At 48.0% G+C, this 15,027-nt stretch overlaps 1 protein-coding gene and 1 pseudogene across 2 annotated transcripts; both read left to right on the top strand.

The window, feature by feature from the left end:
- Positions 1-2,228: 2,228 nt before the first annotated feature.
- LOC123408936 lies at positions 2,229-12,439 on the top strand (annotated as a pseudogene).
- Positions 12,440-12,706: 267 nt separating this feature from the next.
- On the top strand, positions 12,707-14,782 carry LOC123408937 (GDSL esterase/lipase APG-like). Of its 2 annotated transcripts, none has more exons than XM_045101963.1 (5): positions 12,707-13,348; positions 13,440-13,567; positions 13,679-13,888; positions 13,985-14,240; positions 14,375-14,782. In XM_045101963.1, the coding sequence occupies exons 1-5, from the start codon at positions 13,102-13,104 to the stop codon at positions 14,566-14,568; spliced, it is 1,035 nt and encodes a 344-aa protein (XP_044957898.1). In that variant the 5' UTR covers positions 12,707-13,101; the 3' UTR covers positions 14,569-14,782. The 2 variants fall into 2 exon arrangements, with proteins under 2 accessions (XP_044957898.1, XP_044957897.1); XM_045101962.1 differs by having other exon boundaries at positions 13,655-13,888.
- Positions 14,783-15,027: the final 245 nt, after the last annotated feature.

The raw sequence follows: 15,027 nt of genomic DNA, 5'->3' as shown, positions 1-15,027 counted from the left end.
AGATAAAAACATTAAACAAACATAACTACAAAAAGAAAAGCTTCCATATTGTGACAAGTGGTACACACGTAGTGCACCACTTGCAACATGTGAGACGATGGAGTGACTTTTGCAAAAGGTAACCCTTAACTAATGATTTTGGTTAAAGAAAGCAACTTTAAAAAAAGTAAAAGAAAGCACTTGGATTTTAATGACAATATATAGAAATCTGACTGGGAGAGAAAACGAAACAATCATAGTGTATGTCTCATGTGATGTCGAGAAGTCCTGCCCATAGTCAGCCATCATATAGCAAGGGAGATCGATTATGATGTCCTAATCCGTGCGTTCAACATCATCTAAGTTTCCTAACGCCCGCACGTCTCCTTGTGGGCCATGACCCATCACTCCCACACTACTTTCACATTAGCTCACTCGCTCAAGCGCATATATTGCTCACCTTTTTTATTCATTTGCCCGTCCATAGTCACCCATCATAGAACAAGGGAGATCGATTATAATGTCCTAATCCGTGCGTTGAACATTGTCTAAGCTTTTCGACACTGGCATGTCTCCTTGTGGACCATGGCCCATCGCTCGCACGCACTTCCACGTTAGCTCACTCGCTCAAGCGCCTAGATTGCTCCCTTTTATATTCATTTGCTCGTCCATAGTCACCCGTCATAGGGCAAGGGAGATCGATTATGATGTCCTAATCCATGCGTACAACATCGTCTAAGCTTCCTGGTGCCCGCATGTCTCCTTGTGGTCCATGGCCCAATGCTCGCACACCGCTTCCATGTTAGCTCACTCGCTCATGCATCTAGATTGCTCGCCTTTTTTTTAATTCATTTGCCCGCCCATAGTCACCATAGAACAAGGGAGATAAATTATAATGTCCTAATCCATGCGTTCAACATCATCTAAGCTTCCTAGCACTCGCACGTTTCCTTGTGGACCATGGCCCATCGCTCGCACGTTACTTTCATGTTAGCTCACTCGCTCAAGCACCTAGATTGCTCGCCTTTTTTATTCATTTGCTTGCCCATAGTCACCCATCATAGAGCGAGGGAGATCGCCTATGATGTCCTAAACAGTGAGTTCAACATCGTCTAAGCTTCTTGGCGCTCGCACGCCTCTTCCACGTTAGCTCACTCGCTCATGCGCTTAGATTGCTCGCCTATTTTATTCATTTGCTTGTATTTCCCTCGTTTTTCTCTTCTGCTATGTTGTTGAGTGGAAATAATCGGTTACTGGTTTTTAGTTTTGAAAAATTCAAAGGTTTTGAATAGTTTGCGAGTGTAAACAATGGTTTATGAATTTGGAACATGTTTTACAAATATGAAAAAGTTTGTAAACTTAAAATATTCACTAAATTAAAGATTTTTTTTGTATATTAAAAAAACACTAATTTGAAAAAGTTAACCAATTTTGAGGGAAAAGTTCATGAAACTGAAAAATGGTTGAGATTTTGTTAAAAGTTTATGCTTTTGAAAAATTGAATACATTTGAAAAATTCGAATTTGGTAAACATTCATGAATTTGGGATAAAATTCGCTAAGTTGAAAAATGCTTGTGAATTTGGGAAAGTAAATAAATAAATAAAATAGAAAAAGTTCATGAAAAACTTTGCAAAAATTGGAAAAAGTCGTAAATTTGAAATCAGTTTATGAAATTTGGGAAAAGTTCAAAAATTTGAAAAAGTCTTATATATTAATGATATGAAACAAGTTTTGAAAAGGTTCAGATAAAACGATATCTTTGAATAATTTTAAAAAGAGAATTTATAAATTCGAAAACCGCATACATTAAAGAAAATAGAATTTGGAAAACATGCTTGAATTTGAGTGAAAAATAGCTAAGTTGAAAAATGTTCGTGAATCTGAAAAAGTAAAAAAGAAGTAAATGTGTATGAAAAAACTTCGCAAAAATTGGAAAAAAACGTAAATATGAAAACAGTTCATGAAATTTGGAAAAGGGTCATAATGTTGGAAAAAATCTTACATATTAATGAAATCACGAATTTTTTGAATAATTTTAAAAACAGAATTTATAAATTTGTACAATGTTCACGCATTTGGAGTAAATGAAAAATAAAAGAAAATAATGAAAAAAGGAAAACCGGGACAGGAAACATTTAAAACGGACAAGCGCCGGTCGTAGAGTGGGCCCTGGAAAGCCGGTGGCCTTTTTGGCCGTCCTTGTCTCTCTCTCTCTCTCTCGCGTTCCCTCAGAAAGGAAAAAAAACAAAGCCCACTCTCCCTCCCCGTTCCCAGCGCCGCCGCCGCCGCCGGCCGGGAGGCCGTCCCCGCTGCGCTCCCCTACCTGAGCTCCTCTGCCGCCCAGAAGGAGCATCTTCTACCGGAGCACCGAGAACCACAAAAGGTCAGCCGGTCACCCGCCATCTCTAGCTACTCTCAGGCTGTTCTGTGCCAATGCGTTGATGAATCCTAGTGAAATTGAACCTGTGGATTGTAGTTTCCATCCCCAGAATTGAAACTGAAATAGGATGCTGTAGTTTGTACTACCTCTGTCTCTTAGTATAAGACCTTTTTTGACAAAGTAATTTTATTTCTTTGTGTTGACAGTCGCTTTGGATAAGCTAAATCAGAGTTTGAATATTCCTGATGTCATGATGAGCCCTGATGCCCTGTGTGTGGTTAGTTAGGTTGGTTTTGGTTTTGGTTTTGGTTTTGCGTGGTTGATGCTTATGTGCTGTTAACTCCAACACATGCCTCTGATTTAGCCCCACACTCGCAACACCTGCGCCGACTCTTTGAGCTCGGACCTCCACATTCTCAATGGTTACGTACTGGCCTCCTCTATTTGTTGAATTTATCAATCCATTTATTCCTTGTCCTGTTATATTGCTTTTTTACTGGTCCAGTGCCACAACTTGCAATTTAGATTGACCAATTTCTCGCCTTAGGAATCAGTCCGTGAGTTCTTTGTTTCTTGACTTCAGTTTTCATTTGAATTTGGTCGCCATGGCGTGGGAGCTTATCGAAGTCGCCGGGAACCTAACTCCCCTCCCACATTCTACAGGTATATCTTTTAATTACTAATTTACTTTTGTTGTTCTGGTTGCTATTCTAGTTCCATATACTCTCTCCTTGTTTCTTTTTGCCAGTTGATGTGGTGGCTGCGAAGATTGAATCCAAGCTAGCCAATACTGTCATTAGGTATATGAATTTACTCGTGTTTGTTGTTTATTCAGCTCGTATTTTTGGTTAGGGTTTATCAGCAGAGGATTGCAACAAATAAGGTTATTCTGTGGATAGTATTACTGACTATTCCTTCTCTTTTATTAAACCAATACTGTCATTAGATCGGGTCCCCTAGTTGGCTCCATTCTCCCTTGTTGCTGTTTTAAGCTGTTAGTCTTTGTTCATAGGTTGTTGGCCTGCGTGCTGGCTTTAATGTGTGGTTGTGTGGTTGTGTGATTGTAAATCTTGCTGCATGTGCAGCTGTCTGAAGTCTGAACATTGTTTCTGCTTGTCCTTTCGTTCATGTGTATTGAATCCTGCCGTGTGGCTTTATTATAAAACCGGGCTCGTGCCTTTTCTCTAAAATAAACCAATTGATGGCAAGGCCATGTTAATATTTAAAGACTGCTTTCATTGAAGGGTCTACCTAGCATACAAAATGATTTTTTTTGTTTAGTGCTAACTCTGAGTAAAATCTGATTGTCGTGTTCGACCAATTACAGTATAAAGAGGAGTTCAATTTCAATTTATTTTTGCTTAATACACATTAGTTACCTTTTGGATTCCAGTTTTAGACCAGACCACAACTTGTGGTTACAAATTTCAAAAGTAAATAAAATAATTTTATTGTAAAGTGGCAAATTATTTAACAAAGTGGAATTGCGATTAGTAAATTTATCTACTCTACATACAAAACTGACATGATATTCGAATCCCACTTTCTTGTATTTGGTTGCACAATTCCATGCTTAACAGCTGTTAGGTGAATGTTGTTGGTTCTTTATTGGTTTTTTTTTCTTCGAAAAAGCGCAAAAAGCCTTTGCGTTTCATTGTATTGAAAAGAAGGGGGGGTTACATCCTCCTAAGAGGCTAGTACAGCAGCGTTACATGAGGATTAGTGAACAGCCCAGCATGTGGGCAAGACTACCCTGAGCCCTTTGGCCCCGGCTCTTGCCCAACATCTGGTCTCATCCTTGATCCTGTCCATGAGCTCATCGAGCGATGGTGTTACATGGTCAAAAACACACGTGTTTCTATGCTTTTAGATCATCCAGGGCACCCGTAGCACGGCCGACATCAACGCCTTGCGAAGCGATAGTGGCGTGGCATCCCTCGCCCTCAGCCACCAGTCCTGGAGCGAGGCGTCGTGTTCTGGCGACGGGGCCGGTAGGCGCAACCAAGATAGGGTCTCGTGCCAGGCCTGCCTCGCGAAAGGGCATGTGAGCAACAGATGCCGGATAGATTCCGGCTCTTGGTCGCATAGAAGGCATCGAGGGTGGTGATGAAGGCCGCGGCGAGCGAGCCGCTCTGCTGTCCAGCAGTGGTCTTGGTTAGCGAGCCAGTGAAAGAACTTCACTTTCGGCGGCGCCCAGCCCTTCCAAATAAGCTTCCAGGAGCGGCATGTCATCGATCCGTGGAAGGTGGCCCGGTAGCAGGACCTCGCCGAGTATACGCCATTGGCCGTCCAGTTCCAGGCGAGCTTGTCTGGCTCGGTGGACAGTGTTGTGTGCGTCACAAGCTGCCATGTCCGCAGGTACTGCCCAATCTCTTGCAGGCCTACAACTCCGCGGATGTCATGTGCCCAAGCGTTGCCGGCGATGCCCTCCGCCATCGTTCGCGCTTTTATTCTGGGATGCATAGGTAGAGCAGGGGCGCAAGCTCACGAATGGACTGATCGTGGAGCCAGCGGCCTTCCCAAAATAGGGTTGTCAAACCGTCCCCGACCACCATGGATGTAGAGGCGTAGAAGAGGCCGCGCTCCTCAGGTGTGAACTGCAGGTCGAGGCCCTGCCAGGCACGGTCGGTGTCCGTCCTCGATAGCCAAAGCCATCGGAGTATGAGGGCGAGCCCTGTGCGCTCAAGGTCTCGGACGCCCAACCCGCCATACTCGGTCGGCAGACCGTGCGCCAGTTCACGTGACAGTGCCCTCCATGAGCGACCTCGCGGTCAGCCCAAAGAAAACCGCGCTGGATCTTCTCGAGTTGCTTCAGGGTTTTCTTCGGGGGCGCCAGGGCGAGCATCTGATGTATGGGGATCGCACTGAGCACCGACTTAACAAGCGCTAGCCGCCCGGCCTTGTTCATGAGCCAGGCTTTCCACGATGGGAGGCGCCCAGCCACGACGTCGACAAGCGGCTGCATCTGTGCCGCTGAGGGCCGGCGGGTGGTAAGTGGGATGCCCAAGTAAGTGATGGGCAGGTCCGCCGTCTGGCATTCGAGAACCTCCAACAGATCGGCACTTGACTCGTCTCCGTGCAGTGTCGTGGCTGAACTCTTTCCGTAGTTGACCTGTAGTCCTGATGCCGTCCCGAAGATACCCAGGATGCTCTTCACAGTGAGAACCTCATCCATCTCGGCGTGGCAGAACAACATCACATCGTCGGCGTATAGGGATATGGCCGGGATGTTGCGGCGTGGGTGAAGGCGCCGAAGGATGCCGGTCTGGAGTGCCCGGTGCATGAGGCGAGCAAGCGTGTCGACAACCAAGACGAATAACTGTGGGGATGTGGAGCCGCCTTGGCGCAGCCCGCGACGGTGCCATATCGGGGGTCCGGGCACTCCATTGAGCAAGAAACGGGTGCTGGCCGAAGATAAGAGAATGGCCAGCCATTCCCTAAATCTTTCCCCAAACCCATATTGGCGCAGAACCTCAAAGAGGAAAGGCCATGATATGGAGTCAAAGGCCCGCGTGAGGTCGAGCTTGAGCATGATGCGCGGCGCGCCCAGGTGGTAAAGCAACCTTAGGGATTGCCGGACGAGGACGAAGTTGTCGTGAAGTGTGCGTCCGGCGATGAAGGCGTTCTGGTTGCGGCTCACCAGGCTATCGAGCTTTGGAGCGATGCGCAACGACAGGACCTTCGCAAAGATCTTGGCCACGATGTGGATCAGGCATATCGGCCGATAGTCGCCGAGCTTGTGGGTGTCCGCGCGCTTTGGCAGCAGGGTTAGCAGGGCTTGGTTGAGCTTGCTGAATCCTCGCCCGCGCAACGTATAGAGCAGCTCGAAGGCGTCGATGATGTCCTGCGTGATAATGCTCCAGCAGGCACGCAGGAATTCGACGGTGAACCCATCCGGACCTGGCGCCTTGTGCGCGGGTATGCGTCTGACCGCTGCCCATATCTCCTCGGGACTGAATGGCGCCTCCAGGCCGTCCAGTTCGCCGGGCGTGATGAGCTGCTCGAGGTCGAGCGTGTGAGCCCGGTCAGCGGCTGTGCCCAGCAACCCATCAAAGTGCGCAAATGCCGCATGAGCCATCTCCTCGTGATCACAGAGCACATGCCCGTCCACGAGCAGGCTGTGCACTCGGTTCTTCTGCCGGCGATACGAGCATTGCCTGTGGAAGAAGCTCGTATTTGCGTCACCGTCCGCGAGGAAAGATATGCGAGCGCGCTACCGGGCAATTGTGCGCTCAAGCGAAGCCATGCCAAGGTACGCCATCTTTAGCTGTTTGCGCAGCCAGTCTTCCGGCGGGGTGAGCTGGCGGCACTCAAGTGCTTGGTCGAAGCGGGAGATCAGCTCACGAGAGATGGCCAGTTTGTCGCGGATGTTGCCCGCGGACTTGGCGCTCCAGCTAGTGAGGGCACGGGCCGTGGCTTGCAGGCGCCTAACCAGCCGCCGGAAGGGATCATGATCGTGCACCGAGCTCCAGGCCGTGGCGACTGTGTCGTGGAAGCCATCGAGGCGCATCCAATAATCCTCGAAGCGGAAGCGCTTGTGGACCGCGGGCATTGGAGAGCAATCCAACAGCAGCGGGCAATGATCGGACACGACAGACGCAAGGCAGCGTAGATGACATTCAACATGGTAGTCCTCCCACCCCGCGGTGCATAGAACCCGGTCGAGGTGCACAAGCGTCGGCGGTGATTGCTCATTCGACCATGTAAAGCGGCGCCCGTTAAGGTAAATCTCCTTCAGAGCGAGGTCGTTGATGGTGCGCCGGAACCTTCCCATCATGCGGTGGTTCAGGCTACCGGAATTTTTGTCCGCGTCGCGATAGATGAGGTTGAAATCGCCGCAGAGCATCCAGGGCCCCGGGCAGGCGGCACGAATGTTCCTCAGCTCCTGCAAGAACAAGAGCTTATCTGGGTCGCTTTGGGGGCCATAAACCGTGGTTAGCCACCACGGCGTGTCGCCGGGCACGCACACCTTCGCCGTGATCGCGTTCTGGGTGAACAGGGGGTCGAAGATGGTGACAACCCTGCTCTTCCAGGCGAGGAGGATGCCTCCTCGTGTGCCGTCAGCCGGGAGGTAAGTGGAACCATCAAATTCAGACCCAAGGATGTCCAACACAATCGACGAGCAGATCAACGCCATTTTCGTTTCCTGGAGGCATACAATGGACGCATGGGTAGTACAAAGCAGCGAGCGGATAGCACAACGCCTAGCGCGCGAGTTTAGGCCCCTGACGTTCCATACACCAATTTGAAGTCCGTGATGCATGAGCATGGGGTCGACTGTGGTGCTCCGTCCGGTCTAGCTCGCGCATACCACGGTATCGCCTGCTGGAAGAGCCAGGCATGCAGGACCCGTCCGGTCGACCAGAGCAGCGATGGCCTGCAGTACCGGCATCCTGATGGGCGCTGCGAACATGTCGTCATAGGCCTTCATCTCGACAGGGGAGATCTGCTGGTTGGTGCCCGCGATCCCGAGAGTGCGCAGGATCTGCACTACAGCCCTCTGGTTAGCCATGGGTGGAGCAGCGGCGGCATCGGAGCGTCCCCGCCTGGGCCTGAAGTTGAGGGGGGGGGGGGCGGTCGCTTCCCAGGTGATGGCAAAGCCGCGTTGAGTTGCTTCGTGGCCGCGGACAGGAACTCGCCCAGCGTCCACGACTGACTCACGGGGGCACGGCTGCGCCGTCTCTGCAAGGTGACTGGCGGCGAAGCGAATCGCCCTGGGGTGGCCGCGCGAGTGGGTACGACGCTGGTGCCACAAGCATCGCGACTCGCGGGCCGCTACAAGATCGTGGGAGGGGCGGGGCCGTTGCAGTCGGGAGGCCCCGTAGCTGGCACGGGCGAGGCAGGCCCATCCGGTGACGACCCAGGATCAGCAGGCCTAACTGCAGACGTGGCTTTGGGCGCAGGCCCAGCTGCAGTTGTGGTAGCAGGCGGAGGCCCAGCAAGCGCAGCTGGCGCGGCGGGAAAGGAGGCTACACTTCCCGCCCTCTCCTCAGCGGCGCGTACGTGGGACTGCGGCGACTGGTCAAGGGGGGTGCATGGCAGAGCTGGGGCGACAAGGGTGAGGGCACGCGGGGCTGGCTCGGCAGTCCCCACAGGCAGCGAGGTAGGGCCCTGGCTCAGGAGGCAGCGATCCCGACAAGGCATGGGATCGGCCGTCGCAGGAGCGGTCCCGACTGGATCCTCCTCGGTCGTGTGGAGGGCGCCTGAATTCGAATCAGCGGGTGCTTCTAGACCACCATCGGCAAACGACGGCCCGCCAGCTGTCCTGACGCCATCTGCCGCCTCGTCAGCGCCCGAAGATTGAGCAGCTTTGTGCGACGGGGCCACAGGCAAAGCCGCTTTGGGCAGGCCTTTTCTGCCCCCCTTCTTTCCTTTTCTGACGCGGTGACGAGATCCTGCGGGGCCCTGCTGACCTGGCCATGTCAGCATGCTCTTCCTCGTTGGGCGCGTGACCTGCGGCGCCGCAGCCGGGGATGGCCGAGATGCCGCCGTGCCAGCCACATCGGAGCGGCCAGAGCGGCTGTACGCGTCAATGGCCATGCCGTCGGCTCAGCCGCTCGGCGCCTCTTCCGTACGCCGGCGTTTGCGGCCGCGGCGGCGCGCGCGCCCCGGACCGGGGCCCTGACCATGGCCTTGGCCGTTCCTCCCACCTGTGTCATCGGCATCGCCGTCGTTGCCTCCAGTGGCCTGAGGGCCGGCCGGAGCGGCCCGGATCAGCTCGGCCTTGGTAAGAGCGATGGAGATGGGGAACGTGAGGGTCCTGATGGTCGGCGCCTCCGAGGGCACGCGAGAGGGCAGCTGCTCGACGATCTCCAAGACCGCGGCGCGCCTGATGTCGGCGGGGTCATGCGCCCGGCCGGAGAGGCGGAAGACAGCCAGGTCGTCGCGGGAACGCGTACGGGGGTGCAGCCTCTCAATCCAGCAACTTCCACCCAGCACGTGTTCGGCGGTGGGGAGGTGCCATGCATGGGCGGGGATGCCGCGGAGCTCCAACTCCACGCGGTTTGGCTGGATACAATTTTTAAAGTCATTTTTGTAATATTCCAGGCAGTGACTTGTTAGTGTGGGTGACATTTCAGGCAACTTAATCAGGTATACCCACTGGAGAATCTGCGCCATGTTAAGCGGGTGCGTCGTCGTATTGAGTGTGGTAGTATATACACTTTTATCTAGTTCTCTATTATTTTCTTTTTTCCCTTTGAGTGCATACTTTCATAACGTCATAATATAGACCACATGATTACTGAAGCCATTGTATAGCTCTATATATTCTTCCAAGCTTATCATGTCACAACTATTAATAGTCAACTAGTGCTAGCACAACCATCTGTAGATTGGATATAAATGTCAGCAACTCACCATGTTGAAAGCTGTGTATAACATGCGCACAGTAACTATATCAAAACATTTCTGTGCTCCTTCCTCTGTGTAATTTTTCTTTATTTCTTTTTCTTTGACAGAAAAATCCGAGTTATCGATCATCTTATGCCTTTCCACGGGCCCTGAAAGTTGTAAGAATGGGTTTCCTAAAGATGTACAGAAGGTAGTGGAGGCTTACCAGTTGAGTCCTTTCATTGCAAAAGTAAGTATCCTTGTGGAATCGAACTCCTATCGCTTTGGGTCAGCTTTTCACTTTGTCAAAATAAGCACATGAAAATGGGCACCTGCTAGTTCCTACTATCAAGTAACCTTCGTGAAATTTATTATGCACTCATCATGAATGAAATGTAGTCTCTAATTTGATCTCTGTGGCGAATACTGCCAGGTTTTCTGTGTCTGACTTGTTGACAGTCTGATAGCAATGCAGTACATAGTCTAAAATGCACTTACATCAGGAACAATGTTTAAATACATTACACTCTGTCCTGTAAAAAATGTGGATAATAATTATAGTAGATAAATCTGTAAGCCTGTAACATAATAGTTATGAGTCATGATGTATCAAAATAGAATCAACTAGATCTTTTTACAGGTCAAGCCTGCCGTATGTTGATATTCGATATTTTTCCAATGTCTTCCACAGGTTGCCAGCTATCCTGCTATGTCGAAAGAGGAATGGGAGGAACAGTGCAAACTCTGGCCAACTTCCTATCATCCCCTGCATGAGTATGTTTCGATTCTGTTTCATATGATGTATTTGCTGTGTTCTACTTTTTTAATGCCATTGGTTTTATTGCTTTGACCAAATGGACAAACCACGTGTATAGCACGGAACACACTGTCCTTAATCAGCATACAAGCCAAATTTAGGCTGGCATGGTGAATCAAATGGGCTCAAAACTGTATGCAAGGATTCCCGTTCCTTGTTATATGTCCTTGGAAGTGCTATCCTTAGGTACGAGTACTTATTTACTTAACAACCTACATTGTCAACTAAGAAAGTGGTCCTATTTCAAACATGTGTGCTCTGTTTAAGGAAAGGTCTATTAAGGCAAAAATAGGAAAATAGGATTGCAACTTGACATAGCAGTCATATGCAATTGACCAACTGAATCATAATTTGTGATGTGTAACTTGCAGTATTACTGCATACGCCCATAGGAAAGTTTTCTACTTCGGATGGAAAACTATGGTTGCCCGTATAGATTGTTATCAGTAGAAGCAATTTGAATTGCAACTTATAAACATAATAAATGCCGTGTCATAACTCGCTTGTAGCTTTTCTGATGCACTTTTCTCTTAATGTTGCAGCACTGGTGGTGCATCTGGGTTTAAAGAGGAGGAATTGCCATCAATATTTGATTGCATGAGGACTGCTATCGAATTAGCAGAGGTGACCACTCCTGGTTGTGCACTATTCATTTATTGCTAGATTACCCTACTGCTTCACATTATTATTTTCTAAATATTATTGTTAGTGTTAAGAACTTTTTTCAACCCTGATGCAAAGTGCAATATTCTTTAACTTTAGCAAGGGTATCATGTCTATTCTTTTTCTTTTTTATATTATGTGATTTTAGTTTGCTAGTTCTTTGTTATAGATCTGTTTTTTCTGTTAACTTCTGCATGGGTGAGCATTCCCCAGGTGGGCAACACGGCCATTATTGTTGATCCATCAACTATGCAAATAATTTCGAAGGCTACAGATCAAACACACCAGCATGATGGCTTTCTGAAAAGGAACAAATGTGTCAATGTGGAAGCAGATGGTGTCCGCTCTTTGGTTGAAACAACTGAGGATAGCGATGGCAGGCTGTTGCTGTCAAGCTCCCATGTTATCCATAGCTTGAACTTGGAGGTCTCATGTATAAACTCTTGGGGATGGACAAAACAGAGGTCTTCTGAGCAGAAGACATTGTCATATGAAGGTGGTTTTTTTTTGGCATCCTCTGAGACATGCTGCCATAGTTGCCATTGAAAATGCTGTCGAGAGAGATCGAATGCTGTTCCATACTTCAACTTCTCGAATAGCCGAGCCAAACTTAAATGGCGATATGGAGAATTGTTTTGATAATGAACCAGCAAAGCGGCCAAAGATAGTTACAAAGGTGAGCCCCGTTACTTATATCTTACTTTCGATCGTTGCCACTTTGCTTTAATAACCCTTTGGCACTAACTACTGTAACACAAGACTGAAAATGATGCATATTTGTTGTTCTCCCCATCTTGTTCTAACATGTTTGAACTCGAACATCAGGATAAAGAACAAGCTGAGCATCAAGAATGCGGGAGTGACTTGTCTAGAACAAACAGACCATATCTCTGCACAGGATTCAACATCTACCTTGTTTGGGAACCCTGCACAATGTAGGTTCAGTATATCAATAGAGTATGACATCTTTTTCTGGTTGTTGCTTACGGTTTACATTGCTGACATGTTCGTTTATTTGAAGGTGTGGTATGGCTCTTGTACATCAAAGATTCAAGCGTGTCTTCTATGCTTTCCCTAATCCAACCAGTGGAGTGCTGGGCAGTGTCTACAGATTGCATGGGGAGAAAAGTTTAAATCACCATTACTCTGTGTTTAGGGTAAAAGTGCCAGAGTCATATTTGAATGTTTCAAGTGATTACCCTGAGAAAGGCTGCTCAGATTTTGTATCATCTTAGGTCTTGAAAATCAATGAGCTTTCCTAGGCTACTTGCTTGTGGTTTGTCATCTTCTCTTTGGGAGGGCCATGACACCGGTGGGTTTCTGGTTCCTCTTCTTCGCTTCATCAGGACAGTAGTGCCGGTTCTTTGTCTAGAGTGCCTATGATGGTTACCCTGCTTATTTTCCATAACCGTCTTATTTGCCTTGCCTGTGAGCCTTCCCTTGCGACAATGCTTTGGGGGTTGTTATGTTCTCTCTTCCAGGTGTTGTGTTTCTATGTGTACCTTCTCCATCTGGGTTGGTGATGTAGAGCAGCAGAAGCTCGTGTGGACGACCGTAATGTATTTTCCTTCTTATTTCTTCCACGGCACAGATACCTCTTCAGATGCTTATACCAGAAGAAAAACATTTGTTTCTCTGTTGCTGGTTTATAGTACACGGTTTGTGTTTCCTTTTTCTTTCTGCAAAGACAGTATTTGTTTCGTCTGGGTGATCCTTTGCTAGCTAGAAGCCAGCATGTACATCACCCGCCCTGTAGTTTTCTTACCACTTTATTAGTTTGTTCTATTCGGCACATCACGCTAGTTTTCTTTTTGTGAAGTGTTCTTTCTTTTACACCAGAGCACTAGTATCTTCTGTTCTGGACAACTCCAACTCCAAGTAGTAGCTAGTCCAGTAGGCTACAACGGCAACAAGTCTGGCAGGCTACAATGGCCGTGAGGTACTTACTGCTCCTGGCCATCTTCCTCCTTCCGACTCAACCAACGACACAGGCCGGCAAGAAACAGCCGGCGGTGCCAGCGGTGATGGTGTTTGGTGACTCACTGGTCGATGTAGGCAACAACAACTACATCTTCACCATCGCCAAAGCCAACTTCCCTCCCTATGGCAGAGACTTCAAAGACCATGTCGCCACAGGGAGGTTCTGCAACGGCAAGCTGCTTATCGATTTCATAGGTTAGACTTACACTATCTTGTCATGCTTAGACATGGTATAACTAGAAGTATATCTTCTGTTGCAATGTGATATGTATGTATGTTGTTGCAGCTGAAAAGGTTGGGTTCAATAGCTCTCCCCCGGCGTATCTCAGCCCGCAAGCATCGGGATGGAACCTTCTGCTTGGAGCCAATTTTGCATCTGCCACATCTGGCTACAATGACCACGGGACTCTGGTTGTAAGTATCATCGATGAGTATCCTCTCTTGCAAATTTAAGCATGACTGATCAGTGGACTCCAGAGACATACTAATGGCCTACTGCAGAATGCCATCTCTTTCTCTCAACAGTTGAAGTACTTCGAAGAGTACCAAGGTAAGCTGGCAGTGGTGGCTGGGGGCAGCCATGCTCACTCCATCATCTCGGGCTCACTCTACATCATCTCCGCCGGTTCATGTGACTTTGTCTTCACCTATTACATCAACCCTTTCCTCTACATGACCCAAAGCGCCGAACAGTTCTCGGACCGCCTTATCGGCATCTTCAACAACAGTGTGACGGTAAATATATAAATGCCAAACCTAAGTTTCTAGCTCGATCAACAAACGACAGATGATTACAATCCTGCAATTTCTCAATCTTGAATTGATTTTTAGCAACTTTATGGTATGGGAGCCCGACGCATCGGCGTGTTTTCCCTGCCACCCTTTGGTTGTTTTCCCGTGGCGATCACGTTGTATGGTCATGGGAGGAATGAGTGTGTGTTGAGGCTCAACAACGACATCCAATATCACAACATGAAGTTGAGAGCTACCGTTGACTCATTACGAAAGAAGTACCATGATCTCAAGATTGTGGTTCTTGACATATATACACCTTTGTACAACCTCGCTACCTCTCCTGTATCACAAGGTAGAATATAATTAAATATACTACATACTTATTTATGGTCGGAATGATGCATGGCATACATTTTTTCTGTCATCTGAAAATATTATAGCTGATCTCTGACCACATCTGGCTTATATACGGGTTTGACGCTGTAGGGTTCACCGAGGCGAAGCGGGCTTGCTGCGGCACGGGGACGGTGGAGGCGTCAATCCTTTGCAACCCTCTGCTACCTGGGACTTGTCCGAACGCACGGACATATGTTTTCTGGGATGTTTGGCATCCGTCAGAGGCAGCAAACAAAGTTATTGTGGACTCTTTCCTGGATGACATCGACATCCTGGTTGCATAAACCCACCAGATTGTAGACATGCATGCTTGATGCCACATTGGTTCAAGTATACAGAAAGAAAATAATACCGCTTGGATGTGAAAAGGGCATCACGATTTACCTTGACGCATTCCATGTCAAGAGGATTTCATTTAATTAGGTGCGGGGCGATACCAGATGTTTTATTATTATTATTTTGCTATAAGTCAAATGTCTGAATTTTTAGCATGGCAAATTGAATGTTTATATATGAAAAATCTAGTTGCTGTGAGGTTGGCAATTTTCTTTAGCCATCCCCACGATGACCAAATTTGTCATGCTAAAAAATCTCATGTCAAATTCTTAACATAGTTTTTCTCTCAGAAAGAGGATTGAAAACAACAGCCCTAAATTAATTATTGCAAGCAATGAGAATCCATTCAGTATGAAAAACAAAAGAGTAAAATGCATGTATGGTTCCTAAACTTGGTATTTTTTTTA

The sequence above is a fragment of the Hordeum vulgare genome, chromosome 7H (genome assembly GCF_904849725.1).
Source record: "Hordeum vulgare subsp. vulgare chromosome 7H, MorexV3_pseudomolecules_assembly, whole genome shotgun sequence".
Classification (NCBI taxonomy): Eukaryota; Viridiplantae; Streptophyta; class Magnoliopsida; order Poales; family Poaceae; genus Hordeum; species Hordeum vulgare.
Note: the sequence above shows the minus strand (reverse complement) of the source record. Positions and strands in the feature narration are given on the sequence as shown.

Excerpts from the sequence above, each read along its gene's own strand:
- LOC123408937 (XM_045101962.1), top strand. The coding sequence starts at position 13,102 with ATGGCCGTGAGGTACTTACTGCTCCTGGCCATCTTCCTCCTTCCGACT. Across the intron at positions 13,568-13,654 it reads ATGACCACGGGACTCTGGTT|AATGCCATCTCTTTCTCTCA; the intron begins GTAAGTATCATC and ends GGCCTACTGCAG. Across the intron at positions 13,889-13,984 it reads TCTTCAACAACAGTGTGACG|CAACTTTATGGTATGGGAGC; the intron begins GTAAATATATAA and ends ATTGATTTTTAG.